This window comes from Lipotes vexillifer, unplaced genomic scaffold (assembly GCF_000442215.2).
Source record: "Lipotes vexillifer unplaced genomic scaffold, Lipotes_vexillifer_v1.1 scaffold822, whole genome shotgun sequence".
NCBI lineage: Eukaryota > Metazoa > Chordata > Mammalia > Artiodactyla > Lipotidae > Lipotes > Lipotes vexillifer.
In genome coordinates this window covers 1,725,461-1,740,945 of record NW_006770496.1, presented here as the reverse complement: position 1 = coordinate 1,740,945, position 15,485 = coordinate 1,725,461, and the positions used below count along the sequence as shown (strand labels likewise).

Below are 15,485 nucleotides of genomic sequence, written 5' to 3'. Positions count from 1 at the left end.
TACTAATGAGAATTAGTCACTTATGACTCTCAAAGGAAAAACTTTCTTCCCCTCCCCACCACCTATTCAGCCTCTTTCAGTGGCTTGCCAGGCCCATTTTTTCTGTGACTGTTTTCCACTTACTTCTCTGGTTCCCTGATCTAGGCCCAGGAAAACCTCTCTGGCCAAGATGATGTTTCCCCCAGACTAGGTGTGTGAACAGATTCATTGAATAGGCTAAATTGTTTTCTTTTCTTTAGTTCATCTGTAGTGATAATTTTATTTTTATAAAGAATTAATCAATTTAACAAATTTTTACTAAAGGCTTTCTATGCTCAAGTATTGCACCAAGCCCTGGAGATACAAAGCCCCCCACTTCCCCTTCCTCCCTCCCTCCCTCCCTTCCTTCCTTCCTTCCCTCCTTCCTTCCACATATTCAGTATTTTGCTTAAGATGAATAAGTGTAGTCTTAGTTCTCAGAAGTCTTTCAATCTAGTTAGCAACTCAGAAAAGTAAATGGAGAATTAAAGTACAAACAGACATGATAAGTGCTGTTTGCAAGTGCTAGGGGTTTGCACAGGATAGGAAGAGTGTGTGTGTGTGTCTGTGTGTGTGTGTTGGGGGTATCTATCTTAGCCTAGGGAGGGTCAGGAAAGCTTCCAGAGGAAATGACCCTGGAGCTGAGGTCCAAAGAAGTAAGATTTGTTTGGGGTACAGGTTTTGGATGTGCCAAGCTGAGTGAACAGCTCATGCAAAGGTCCTGAGGCAAAAACCTTCTGATGTGTGGGGAGAATTACAAGTGGTTTGGAGCATGGTGTGCTGTGGAGCAGCCAGGGATGAGTCTGAAAATGTCCTCAGGGGTCAGTTCATAAAGAGCTTTGTGTAGGGGGCTAAGGAATCCTGCAAAGGGTGTGAAAATTTTATGTTGGAGATTGCCATAATTAGTTTTGCATTAAAAAGCTATCTAGCCAGCTAGGATGTGGATTATGGACTTGCAAGGCAATGGGCAATCCTGCAGGGCTGGGGTCCTATTAGGAGGCAGTGGCAGTAATAGAGATATGAGCTAAGAAGAAGGGGTCCCTGCCTTCCAAAAACTCCCAGTCCAGGGCCCGGGAAAAATCACTGACCACAGTAAAGGGAGGGCAATATAAATAGAGGCAGGTGCACGGCACGATGGAACACTGATCATCCCTCGGGTCTGTATCATTTTAAGTTCCTTTTGACTTCAGAATTCTGTAACTGCAGGCTACCCTTCTGTGGGGTTAGCTTCTCTGAGCCACTCTGCTCTGAGGCTAATATTAGGCATATAAAATAGGAACCATGTAAGAATGTTCAGAGTAGCACTGTTCACAAGTGCCACATGTGAACAGTGAAAAACCAGAAAACAAGCCAAACACCCGACAATGGGAGAGTGAAGAAATAGACTCTTGTAGAGACACAATGGAATATTGTGTGCAGTCAGAGTGCATGAACTACAGCAGTGACACAAATCTATGGATGAATCTTAGACATACAAATTTAAGTGGTAAGTTCCCAAAGATTATGAACAATGTGATACTCTCTTCATAAAGTAAAGAAATAACCAGAATTTTAAAATATGCTTTAAAGCAATAGATAAAATAAACATATTAATAGTTATTTATTGTATTATCATATATTATTTTTATGATTATAATTTATCATATTAATAAAAATATACACATATATATAAAGACTATAGAAAAAGGAAACAAGAGAAAGATAAACATGGGATTTATTACTTGGGTGGAGAAAAGCTTGAGAATGAAGAGAAGGACCGTGTGGTCAGGGTAAGTTATTGCCAAGGACCTAGAATTTGCCTTGGGTGGTAATTTGGAAGCTAATTACAGTATTCAAAGTCACTAGGTAAATAACTAAATAAGAAATACAAGAAAGCCATGTATGAATCCTTGATGAGAAAGTGCCATGAACAGGAATATGATTTATCTGATCCAGTGCTCTGAGCTCAAAAAAGAGAAAAGAAAGAAAGGAAGCAGACAGGTAATGATAATGGCGCACATACAGGACCTTGAGGGGTGGGGCTGGAGACAAGGCCAGGAAACCAGCAGGTGGGAGGAGAGAAGGAAAGAACCTGAGAAGCACGTGGCCCTAGAACCCAGGAGGGAGTGTAGGGCAAGCTCAGGAGAAAGGGTCAAATTCCCATGTCCCGCCACTAGGATCTTGTCATCTGTTGGCATTATTGGTGAAATTCCTTCTGAAATCCTCTTGGAGAGAAACTGAGCCAGGTTGCCACACTATAATTCAAAGGGAGCCTTTGCCTAGGATCACAAAGGATCTGAGTCAGGTTTGAATTTTCCACTATTAACAAGAACTGGATAGATATTACGCCCTTTTACAAAAAGTACATCCAACTGGAAATGGAGCCAGCTACCTCCCAGTTTTCCTGCTTTCTCCCTCATCATGTCCCAGCAACCAAATCAGATTAATGTGCTGGCATACTCACAGTTTTATGATGTCTGGTCCAAATATGCCTACCACTAAATAGCAGGTGGTCTTCAAGAACAGTTTTTCTAAGAAAAATCAGGGGAAATAAATTATTTTTCATTATGATGAATTTAACACACGAGTTAATAATGATCTTTACTAGGAACTGAAGCTAAGTGCTTGATTTATTATTAATTCAAGTGATTAATTGTAAAGGTTTGGGAGAAATGTTACAGTTAATATACCCATGAAAATATCATTTCCATCTCAGGCTTATGTAAATGGTACTTTGTTTACTGTAGATGTTAAAGACCACTAATTTTTGATAAAAATACAGTTAAATTCTGGAGTCTCATTTTCTTTTGTACAGCAGGGAATGTCTGAATGTTGGAAAGGATCTCATTTGTTGATGATGACAGAAACAGGACTCGCTTTAAAGTAAATAATCTGAAATATTGCTTTGTTAAAAATATTCTTCTCTGATGTTCATTTGGGGAAAAAAGACTTTACTTTGGCTATTTAATTTTTGCTGTTGGTACTCCAGACATAAAAGGATACTAACTGTCACAGGTGTCTCTGCATTGCCATCTACACCAGAGAACACACACACACACACACACACACACACACACACACACACACACGCAAACCCATGGCCTAGACAACCTCCTTCTCCTGCTTCCCCTGTTATGAAAATACAGGAAGGCTTTATGGATTGGTCTGTTTGGACAAGGAAACCTGTTAAATCTCTGGTCCTGTTTCTCCAGTTTGTCAGCCGACTATGGAACCCTGGTAATTCTATGGAGGGCTTTTGCATGGTTAGGACGGATGGACTGTCCTGGGGACAGATGGGAAACCCTCCCTGAGAAAAATTTTTCTTGTCATATTTACCTCAAACTGGGCTACCAGTTGCTTGGAGAATAGGCACTATTCAGGATAAATATGGGAAAACTCTCTGGTGCTTCAATTTTACTCAATGGTAAATAATGTAAATATTACTTTTTTTTTTTTTTTTTGTGGTACGCGGGCCTCTCACTGTTGTGGCCTCTTCCCGTTGCGGAGCACAGGCTCCGGACGTGCAGGCTCAGCGGCCATGGCTCACGGGCCCAGCCGCTCCGCGGCATGTGGGATCTTCCCGGACCGGGGCACGAACCCGCGTTCCCTGCATCGGCAGGCGGACTCTCAACCATTGCGCCACCAGGGAAACCCTACTTTTATAATAAAATAGATAGTTTCATGGGACTTGTTTTTGCAATAAAGCATGAGACTTCAAACACATTATGCTTTTGAAGTATGAGCTTAAAACTAATCTCACATTACTATTGACTTTACAGAAATAAAAAGAACGATAAGGAAATACTATGACATCTGCATGGCAGCAAATGAAAGGCAAACTACCAAAACTGACTCAAGGATAAATATACAATCTTAATAGACATACAAGAGATTAAATTAGTAATGAAAAATGTCCCATAAAGAAAAACCCAGGACCAGATAGCTTCACTGGTGAATTGTACCAAACGTTTTCAAAAATCATCTGAATAGATATTCTCCAAAGAAGTTATACAAATAGCCAATAAGCACATGAAACACATCAGCTGTTAAAGGAAATGTAAATAAAAACCACAGTGAGATACCACTTGACACCCACAATGATATGTGAGAATACAAATGACAGATAAGGGTTTCCCTGGGGTCACAGTGGTTGAGAATCCACCTGCCAATGCAGGGGACACGGGTTCGAGCTCTGGTCTGGGAAGATCCCACATGCCGTGGAGCCGTGGAGCAACTAAGCCCGTGAGCCACAACTCCTGAGCCCGTGTGCCACAACTACTGAAGCCCGCGTGCTCTGCAACAAGAGAAGCCACTGCAATGAGAAGCCCGCGCACAACAACAAAGAGGAGCCCCCGCTCACCACAACTAGAGAAAACTCGTGTGCAGCAATGAAGACCCAACACAGCCAAAAATAAATAAATAAAATAAATAAATTTATATTAGAAAAGAGGTGGTTACTTTTATTTTTTAAAAATGAAGGATAATAACAAGTATTGTTGAGGATGTGGAGAAATCAGAATCCTCATATTCTGCTGGTGGGTGTATAAAATGGTACAGCAACTTTGGTAAACAGTCTGACAGTTCCTCAAATGGTTAAATATTGAGTTGCTATGTGAGCCAATAAGCCGACTCCTAGACCCAAAAGAATTCAAATATTTATATACCCACACAAAAACTTATACATGAATGTTCATAGAGGAATTATATAAAATAGCAAAGAAGTGGAAATACCTCAACCCAAATGGCCATTAACTACTGAGTGGATGAACAGAATGGGCTATCTACACACAACGAAATATTATTCAACTATAAAGAGTAATGACTTTCCGATACATGCTACAACATGGATGAACTTAAATACATTATGTTAAGTGAAAGAAACATGTTTCTACGATTCCATTTATATGAAATGCCTAGAATAGGCAAATTCACAGAGGCATAAAGTCGATTAGTGGTTGCTTAGCGCTGGGGAGAATGGATGTTTGGGAGGTGACGGCTAAGGGGCATGGAGGTCCTTTTTGGTATAATGAAAATGTTCTAAAATTAATGGTGTTGATGGATGCACAACTCTGTGAATATACTAAAAACCACTGAATTATACACTTTAAATGAGTGAATTGAATGGCATGTGAATTAAATATCAATGCAACTGTTATAAAATAAAAACAGCACCCCTTGGGTGTTCCTCTTTAGGGGTGTCAAAAAAGCTCTGATGTCCCAAGTCTCAGACACCAGGGTTTCAGCACCAGCTAACTGGCTTCTGACCTTGGTCAGATTGCTTCCCCTTCTGGGTTTCAGTTTCCTCATCTGAAAAATGTAGGAGTAGGATTCAGTTCAATTCCCTTCACTATCTTGGAAGCTTGGAGGATTATGTAACTGACATTCAAAATTACGTGAACTTGCAAAGCACTTTGGAAATGAGTTTCCAGTATCGTTAATGTAAAACTAGTTTAGCCGAGAGCAGAGCAATTTAAAAATCGACACCAGGGTGTTCTTTGATATACTTGCAGTGCTGCCTGAAAGGCAGAGAACATTTTTCTTTCTTCTGGTAAAATAAGAGGTATTTGCATGTGTGTGTGTGTATTTTTTATAGAACATTATTTTGCTCAAGTTGAAGTGAGTGGCAGCAATGTTCTCCTCACCCTCTGTGCAGGGCCATCTGAACAATCAGTTTTCTCAAACAGATTCTGTGATGGTTAAGAATGAGAGGCTCCTGCAGAGATGGCTAATGTGGGACAAGAGACGGGCCTCTGAGAGCTAAACTTTAGATCAACACAGAAGGGTGCAGAGCAGAGAGAGGCAAAGTCTCTAGAAAAAGCCAGACAGGGCCCAGTCAGCCATGATCAGATGGTAACCTGTTACTGCTACAACTGAAGAAAAGACTGGCACTAACATAGTGCTAGTAACCTATCTGATATAAAATGTATACAGTTAAACCTTGCCTGTGACCAGGAAGGTACAAGAGCATTTAATTTCTACAGAATCAAAAGGACTTGGAACAGCATAGGGAAAAAAAAAGTATGGCCATTCCCAAGGGCAAAGGAAGGTTAAAAAAGGAACAATAGGTGTATCCACATATGTGGGTCTAAATGAAACCTAGAACATCCCAAGTTGTAAGTCACTTTTATGCTTATCAGCACTTCGTTTCTCATAAGAAACTTTTGAGGGGGTGGTTATTTTTACCCTCATTCTATGGGAAGGAACTTTGAGGTTTAGAGAGGTAAGGCTGCCCAAGAGCACAGTGGTTCAGTAAGAGATTAAAGTCTTCTACCCCAAAAGCCCAAACTATTTGTAGTATGCATTTCAACATACTTAGGGCATTTTATTTGATGCCTCATCTACCTCAGGTATGGCAGGTATACACTAACTACTCATTAGAAATTTGCAGCACAGTGAGGTGAACTGACCACTGAGATAGTTTTGTAGCTATGTGTTCTGGGCTGCATGTAGATTTTCAGAACCTACAGAATGTGAGGAGAGCTGCCTTCCTCATTTTAAGACGACATGAGTTTTTAGCTATCATACTCCATGGAGATAAGATTTCTGCACAGGTGACCCAAGAAACTGAAATTCTAGCAAGAACCTGAGGGCATATGAGTCTACTGACCCCTGGTGAGAATGATTCCATTAATCATTTTTCCATTAACAATTCTGAGATTCTTCCAAGGTGTTTACTAGTGAGAGCCACAGGCAAATGCAGTGGGTGAAACTGAAGGTCAGAAATACTTTGCACAATTCGAAAAAATTGTGTTCCCAGGCATCAGAAAGCCCCGCATGATTTCCTGAGTGATTATTCTCAAGAATGTTGCTTGCATGGTTTCTCTGCTAAGGTTACATTTTATATACTTGTTTAGCTTTGGAGATAAAAGCAGTACTACTTAAAAATAATTTTAAAAATAATAACTGTTTGTTGCTGTGCATATTTTGACTTCCCCTCTCTCCCATTCTCACCAGACAGAAGGCAATACTGGGTGCAGGCAGTCACTGTGGACCAGGCCTATTATGTTTTCTAGAAGGAGAAATCTTTAGCTAAGGGTCAGACTATCTTTGTCACTCATACAATTCATGGGTGCAGGCAGTCACTGTGGACCAGGCCTATTATGTTTTCTAGAAGGAGAAATCTTTAGCTAAGGGTCAGACTATCTTTGTCACTCTATACAATTCATGTGACCATTCTGTGCCCTCTTTCCTATCCACAAAATGGAAACAGTAACGCCAACCCTGCCCTTATGTCTGTCAGGTGAAAGAGCCTTTAATCTGAACTGAGTACTTTATTTCTATCTAGAGGTGAATATTAATTAATAAAATGAAAATAACTCCAAATAGCCTTATTAATCCTTTGAAATGCCTCCAATTAAAAGGTAACCCTCCACTGAAAACCTGAAATACCAACTTTCCTTCCCTTGGCAAAGTGCTAGCTCCTATTTTACCAGCATCTGACTTTTCAACCTCTCATTTTACCTCAGCAGACTAAAATTTTCTGTTATGAGTCAAAAGGAACCAAGGTGGAACCTTGAACACCAGCAATCTTGGTTCATGTTGTTTTGTATTTTGCTGGTACATTGGGACAGGATCATCTGAGAAATAAGATTTTTACTCAGCTTTTCATCTTTGAACAACACAACTTTGCTTAAAAAGAGAAAATCAAACTCAAGGTAAAAATGGTGATATCTGTCAGTGTGGTCTATTACACAGAAATGACAACAATCAAAACAAGTCTTAATGATGATTATGACTTTTTAATTTTTCTTCCTTTTTGTAAAATGGTAATAACATTCTTCTTTCTCTAATTCAGAGATGTGAAAATATAAAGCAAGGTTTATAATAGATTTTGAATGTCCAATAAAAATGGGGATGGATAAATAAAATATGGGACATTTATATGGTGAAGGACTATAGAGTAATTAAGAGGCTTGACCTAAGTCTATATATGTCTTGACACATATAGATCTCAAAAACATAATGGTTAGTGAAAAACAGAAGTTGCAGAGTCATATATACAGTAAACATTGATGTAAAACTACAGTCCCCACAAGGGAGGATTCTGGAAATATGATGGTGGAGGCAGCAGAGTTTGGGAATTTCACTGAATCTCTACAAAAAAAAATATACAGCTTCTAGATATGAAAACCAAAACCCCATGGACAATACTTACAACAAAACTAGATATCTCCAGGAGCCCCAGAATACAATTAAGGCAACGATAAACCACGCACAATCATGAGACTTAAGGGTTATCAGCATCAGTGTGGGAGAAAGTAAAGGGAAGCAAAGGAATGAATAGCAGAATCTTCAAATAGCCCACAGGTATTGACGACAAAGTGTGGTGGGCCAATGAAGAACTTCAGCTGAAACTGGGAGGGGTTTTGCCCACTGCAGTAGCAGATGAGTGCAAAGGACTCAAGGTTATAAGGACTAAGGGGTTTGAGTGGTCAGGCATTTACAAGTTCTAGAAAATGATCTACCAGACCTCCCTTCCAGGACAGGGTCCACACTGAGGGAAAACTAGTGGGTTTGGAATCAAAACTGAGTTGGATAGAAGCAAAGTAAAGAGAAAATCCAGGTAAAAGTGTGCAGAGGGACAGAATCAGAAAATTTCAAAATGCAAGCAGCCATGTGTTTATTTACTTACTTTTTAACACTACACAAAAACAGTGGAAGAAGGAGTTCTGTGCATTTGGAGAAGCTACCCTGAGCCACTTCTCTTTCTAAGAGTTTTTGAAAACTAATTTCACATAAAAATGAGCAACAGATATGTATCTAGGTCAACTCCCATACAAAGTTATTATAAGAAAAAAAAAAAAGAATAAGGAACAGAATCACATCCTTACAGCTAGCAAAAGCATGCCAGAAAATCATGCCAAAAAAAGGATTAAAACATAACAGTATTTCAAAATGAGAGAGAAGCATTAATAAAATGGTATAAGATATGAAAGAACAGCAGAAATCAGAACTGGAAAAACTCAGGTATGGAATAAAAGAACTCAGGGAAGAAAACAAGATTATAAAAGTAATGAAATCTATATTAGAATGAACACAAGAGGAAGGGAATACAATAGCTGACGTTTTAAGAGAAATAGAATATGAAAAAGAGGAAAACTTTCAAGATAAATAATAAATGAAGTGATAAAAAGTATTCATTCAAGAGATAGGCAAAATCGTGAATACAGGCAAAGAAGATTTAAAATATGGTTATTAGAAACCCTGACAAGGAAAATCAAATCAAGAAAACTGACCAAATACTAAAAACTTTCCTGAAATGATAAAAAATGTATTTGAAACCACATATTAGTTTCAAAATGAGAGAATAAGAGCACACTGCATGCCTGAGAACATCAATATACAACAGCCGACACCAAGATATAGTCTAGTTAGATGACTAAATTTTATAGAAGAAAAAAAAATCCTTTAAACTAGGCAAAGTGACTTATAAGAAAAAGAAAATTAGATTATCATTACTCTTTTAAATAACATATTTAAGACACTAAGGGAAAGAAACTGTGCCAAGGTTTTTTTGGTTTTTTTTTTTTTGACCACACTCTGTGGCATGTGGGATCCTAGTTCCCCGACCAGGGACTGAACCCGAACCTCCTGCAATGGAAGTGCGGAGCCTTAACCACTGGACTGCCAGGGAAATCCCTGCCAAGGATTTTTATATCTGGAGAAACACTGACTTTCTAATATAAAGGACAAGCCAGCTTGTTATCAAGATGCAAGAATTCAGGGAATATTGTTCCCATGAGTCCTTCCTGAGGAATGAACTTTAGACAGCACCTCCACTAGAGAGACACCTGCATAAGGGCTGGTGGTGAACATCAATCTTACAGTTGCTGATGGAACTAAAACTAAACGAAGATGAAAAGGAATGTATATATTGTACGTAATGGCCATATACTCAAATAATGGAGAAATGAGGCTGTCATATGTGTAAAGAAGGATAGGTAAATGAGTAATTATGAGATATTTTAATTCTAGCAATCCCCCTGTCCTTGAGAGTTAGGACTTTGAGTGTGGAAAGAAGACGATACAGATATGATACAGAAGAAACTAAGAAAAAAAAATCCTGCAGTTCTGAATTTGAATTTGAAGTGTCAGAATGAACTCATATATTCTATATTAAAATAATATATGTAAATGTATATATGCATATTTTCTATCACTGTCAACAGAAGAAGTCTAGAAAGAATTCCTATGCACCCAGATCATGGTCTTAATACTATTTCCCACTAAAAGAAACCAGAGCTTCTAAGAGAAATGACTGATTTCAAGCCTGGGGGTGGAAATGTACAAGACAGGCTGGAACAACTTGTCACACTAGTTAGTGAGGAAGCTACAAAGACTACTTAGATTTATGTCAAAAGGACAAGTTCCTACTGGTCAAAGATGAGAGAATTTGAGCTTTAAAGGGATAATAATTGAAGCAGTCTGAAACTCATCAAATGTGTATAAATTCATGAGTTCATAATGACACTTTAAAGAAAACCAAGTGACTACTTTGGGATGATACTATAAAGGCAATGAGTTACTTGAAAACTGGCAAGTAAAACAAAAGAATCAAGCATTTATCCTGCCTTTCTTAGAATGAATAATAGTACCATTAGGAACTGTGGGGAAAAGCATCCCTCAACTATGATGATGATGAGGGAATCTCTAATATATTTCAACTACTAAAGGAAATATAATTGATAGATGAGAATAGCACCATTTTGCAACCTCCAATGAACTGATAGACCTAGTCATAGAGCATCAACAGCTGCTAATATCACAAAAATAAAAAAGAGAAAACCACTTATGATGGCCTCCTGTTGAAAGAAAACACCATCACTTATAGCCTTGCCAAAGAAATCAAACTGGAGTCTCATCAAGCCTCTGGATCTAGCTGCCAATTTTCAGGAAATACAGAGCACAGAGAAACATATTCAATCATACCACAGGGATGCCATCAGCAAAATGCAGAAACTCTACACGACAGATTCCACAGCTAAATTACAAGGAAAAGGAAGGGATGGAAAGGAAACTGGTAGATTAAAATCGACTTAAAAGACACATCAAAAATTCAAAAACTGGGCAAGACTATGGTGTCTGGAGATACACAGTTGGGTGATGAAGCTATAAAGCAATGCAAGGAAATGATCATAGTCATCCTCAGGATGTTGTGTTTTTAGGGGGGAGGAGGAATTTATGATGGGTTGGGGCATGTGGATGGGACTTTTGCAGCAGCTACCTATCTGTTCCTTCCTGACCTGTGCTATGTTTACAAGGGTGTTCACCTTTCAATAACTGATAAAGCTCTACATTTATTGTGTTTTTTTAAAATTTGTTTCCTTTTACCAAGAAAAGGTTAAAAAATTATCCACGGACAATACTACACATAGTCTATGGATTCATACAAGTGAATGTAAAAGTATAAAATTAGCCAAACCCAATGCCCATCAAGTTCCTATGAGTGGTTCCATCAAGGGAGGTGGTAGGAAAATGTAACTGGGCGTGGGGGAGGCCAAAGGGCGTTTCAAATTTATTTGTTACCTTCTAATTCTGTGAAAATACGTCAAAATCTTAGCAATGGTCAAACTGGGACATTGCAAACACACGTATTTGTGTATTATCCTCTCCCAGTCTTTATTTTTGAATTCTAAAAAAATGAGCTTATGAGTATACATTGAGACTGCATGTAATAAATTTTCCGAAAATGTTTTGATGCCATTGACACAACGTCTGTTAAATCAAATAGAAAATCGTCATAGGTCCAACTACCTTTTACTTAAAAATAATAATGTCGGCATCTTTGAAGAATTAGTTCCTTAACATTAAGTGAATGAAAATTTGACTCTCAAAGAAGTTCATTCACAGTGATTGTACACCTAACAGTATCCTATAAGAGAAATAGCGTCAATATTTTCTTTCTGCTGAGAGTGTAAAAAACTATACAATTTGTTTAAACCACCAATCATTTCCTTCTTTTGCAGGATGTGTAAAGCATTTTATAGAAATCCAGTTCAAATCAATGGAATGTCCCCAGATTATTTTCCCATTTGGAGTTTTAAGATCCATTGTCTCTTCAGCCTAAATAAAGCTCTGTGTTAGAAAGGAGGTGCTTGCATCTGAGAATGTGTATGTGGTTAAATTAACATAAATCATTGAAAATTATTCATTATTCATAATTTTGACCTTCTTGGTGCTTAAGGCCATGATCACCAGGTGGGCAAATCATTATAAATGTGACACATAAAACAACAATCGGCCATTCTACATTTTATTCCCTAAATGTCCACAACAATCTCATTCTTCCATGAGAGAAAATGAATGTCAGGGGAAAAAAATTGCCTCAAGTATTTTTTTGTGTCTTCCTTTTAATTTCTATGAGCTCCATAAGAATATCAACTCACAGAAATAACACAATCAGATTCTCCTCTGTGAGCACATGTAGGGTATAAACTCACTCGTGATGGCTCATGAATGAACAAAAAAACGCAGACCCACAGCCAAGTGAGCCTTTCTGTATTTACCAGGCAAGTAGCTGCACAGTCTCTCCATTGAGGTCTGGACCGTTGAGTTGTGAACTTGAGCAAGCTGTTCAATCACAGACACCACCAGCACACACCCTGCAAGGGAGCAGAAGTCAGCCATGTCACATGGAAAGCTGTGCTGGAGGGTTGGGGGAAAGAAAGGGGATATATGTGTGTCCTTAAAAACACTCTAAAACAGAGAACTTTTCTTTGCCATGCTTTTTATAATCAACCATGTACGTAAATGCACTGAGCTGTAGTGAAATATGAAGTGTGGTAAGAAGACTGTGTATTTGGGGGGTCAGAAAGACCGGTTATCAGCTTACCTTTGTCACTTGTAAGCTATGTGACTTCGGGGAAGTAATTGAATCTCGCTTTATTTGCATTTCTTTTTGATCACTATCTCCTGTAAATGGGGAGATAGCGCACAGAAGACATTTACAGGAGATGGTGCATGGAAGACAGCCACCACTGAGGAGAAGCTCAGTGGACAGTGGCTCCTTTCCTGTCCCCTCTCCTTCCCTTCTGCAGGACAGCTTCACTGTGAGTAAGGTCATTCTCACCTTACACATTCTCAGCCCGTGGCCTAGGGTCAGATTTTTAATTGCAGAAAAGCAGCGGAAATTGCGCAACATTTGGAGTCAGAAGACCTGGGATTGAGTCTTGCCCTTGAATCCTGGACTTACCACCCATCCTTGTTTTCCTCAGTGCAAAGCCTTGTTTTCCTCACTGCAAAGTAAATAAGTTTCCCAAAGGGCTGCTGTGATGATTAAATGAAATAAAAGTGCAAGCGAAGGTGCCTTTGAAATCATACACTATTGTAAAATATTATTTTACCTCCCAGCTATAAAGCACTCTGCTTGAAAGCATGTACCAATATGATAAGTGTCTAGAAGGAACCTTGGATTAAATTAGGAATATATTCCTTAAGCTACCTTGATGTATGATAAGTGTGAAGGCTCAGAACTTCTAGGCTAATACCCCTAGAAGTTTCTATCACCAGCCTTGACCCCCTAAACTGCTAGGGAAGCCCAAACCTCCTTTGTCCAAAGGGAGGGGACTCTTCTATACACAAGGGGTTGGTTGGTCAAAGATCAGTAAGCCTGAGAAGAAATTGTTAGGCTTCATTTGGATAGGAGGAGTAGCACTTATTGGCAGAGGTTGGTTTCCAAGGAGGCAAAAGAAGGATTACATCCAAAGTAAAGAAGTTCCAGGGTGCCTGGCCCAGAATTAAGCTCACTACTATCCACCTGCTCAAGGAGCTGGGGCCCCAAGTTCACATGCAGTGTCATTAAAACCAAATTCCCCCTAGGAATCCTTGAGGGAAAGTGGCTGATAACTGATGTGAATAGTACAATTGGGCATTTCTTTAAACCTCCCATAAAATGAGAGATTGCCAACAAAGAGGGAGAGATTTCCACCTTTCTAGACACTGCAACACCTGAGCAGGCTCTGGCCTCCTTTGTTCTGTACCCTCTGGTAAAGCTGGGCAAAGCTGGGCTCACCAAATCGGAGATAGTTTGATCTTGATAACCACAGTCTTACTGCTCTGGGAGCACCTACTTCTGGGACATTTATCAACATCAGTTACCAAGGTTGATTGGATGTGCTTTTAGCCTAACCCATGCATTGAGGGTTTTATTGCATTGCAATGAATTCAGTAGCTGATACTTATTAGCACTTTACAGCCTAAAAAGCTTTTTCATATATATTTTGTTTTATTTTAAAAGTAACTTTTCAAAAACGATAGATGCAATGCAATCTCATTTCAGAAAAATTTTAAGATACACAACAGTGTAAAAAAGATAAACATCACTTAAATCACCCAGAGATAAACCAATTTCACTTTTATTTTAAATATATAAGATATGTTTAATATATGGGAATATTTTCAACATTTATAATGCACTATTACACCTTGATTTATGTCCCTGCTAATCACCTGCTAAGTTAGGTGGAGCAAAATACATTTTAATAACTGCAATTGAAAATAATTATAAGTAATTATACTGCAATGTGACAAGAGGATGCAATGTGGTATAGTTGAAAAGGGAGAAGCTTTGGAATAAAAAATAAACTTTTTTTTTTTTAAACAAGTTTCAAATACTGAATCATTCACTTAAAATGGTGTAACTCTGAACAAGTTACCTACCCTTCTGGAACCTCTTTTTAAGAATTTAGAGTTAGAGCATAAGTTCCTTGAGGGCAGGAATGGGGTCTTAGTATCTCTAACTTTGAGTGCCTGACATAAGAGCCTGGTTTGGAGGAAGGAGATAAGAGATGCTGGCTGACGTGAAGCCAACTGACTGGAGAACCAACCGAAGGACACTTCAGTTGTCACTTGCTGAGGACCTCCATAGGAAACAGTTAATGGATGCAACTGAATTTGTATTCTGGCTCAGTCATCTCACTGATGACATTGCTTACTCTTTGTTCCATCTCATTACAGGAAAAGGCTCCACTTTTCATCCTGGTGTGAAACAACCAGCGCCCTCTCTTAAGTCAACCAGCAGATTCTATAGCAAATGGTCAGGATGAGCAGCTCAGGATCAAAGAAGAACGCGGTGGAGATTGGGTTGAGACCTTGAATAGCAATCACTTCATATGGAGTCTTATCAATGAGCTGCAGCATTTGGCACCCAGAATGGACTTGAAACACAGGTGTGTATTTATTTTCATCCTTGGAGTGGAAGGATGAATGCAAAGGGAATTGTGCTGCTTGAGACCAACCTGCTTCTTTGTACTTACAGATATGGGCTTTTCTTTCACTCAGAGCAATCCCAACAAGGACTCATGACTTTTGTGGCTCCTTAGCACTGCTGGCTAAAATTGGAAATCATTAGATAAATAAAAAGGAACCAAGAAAAAGTCAGCTGTCTCTGAAGATTGGGTGGATCTTGCCACTAATGCCACTCTGCCTAGTGAAGAGTTATTATGATCAAAAGAACCCTGCAGATAAGCAGGTAAATGGGGCTTGAAATA

General features: G+C 38.9%; 1 protein-coding gene across 2 annotated transcripts in view; it reads right to left on the bottom strand.

Annotated features, from left to right (window-relative positions):
* Positions 1–15,485, bottom strand: part of AOAH (acyloxyacyl hydrolase) — a 179,296-nt gene that overhangs the window by 148,626 nt on the left and 15,185 nt on the right. The window contains exons 2-3 of one of the 2 annotated variants that reach the window (XM_007446115.1): positions 12,504–12,599; positions 2,462–2,528 (exon numbers count right to left, since the gene is read on the bottom strand). In XM_007446115.1, the coding sequence (XP_007446177.1) occupies positions 2,462–2,528; positions 12,504–12,599 (163 nt within the window). The remainder of the gene's footprint in view (positions 1–2,461; positions 2,529–12,503; positions 12,600–15,485) is intronic. The other variant, XM_007446116.1, reaches the window with a different exon arrangement.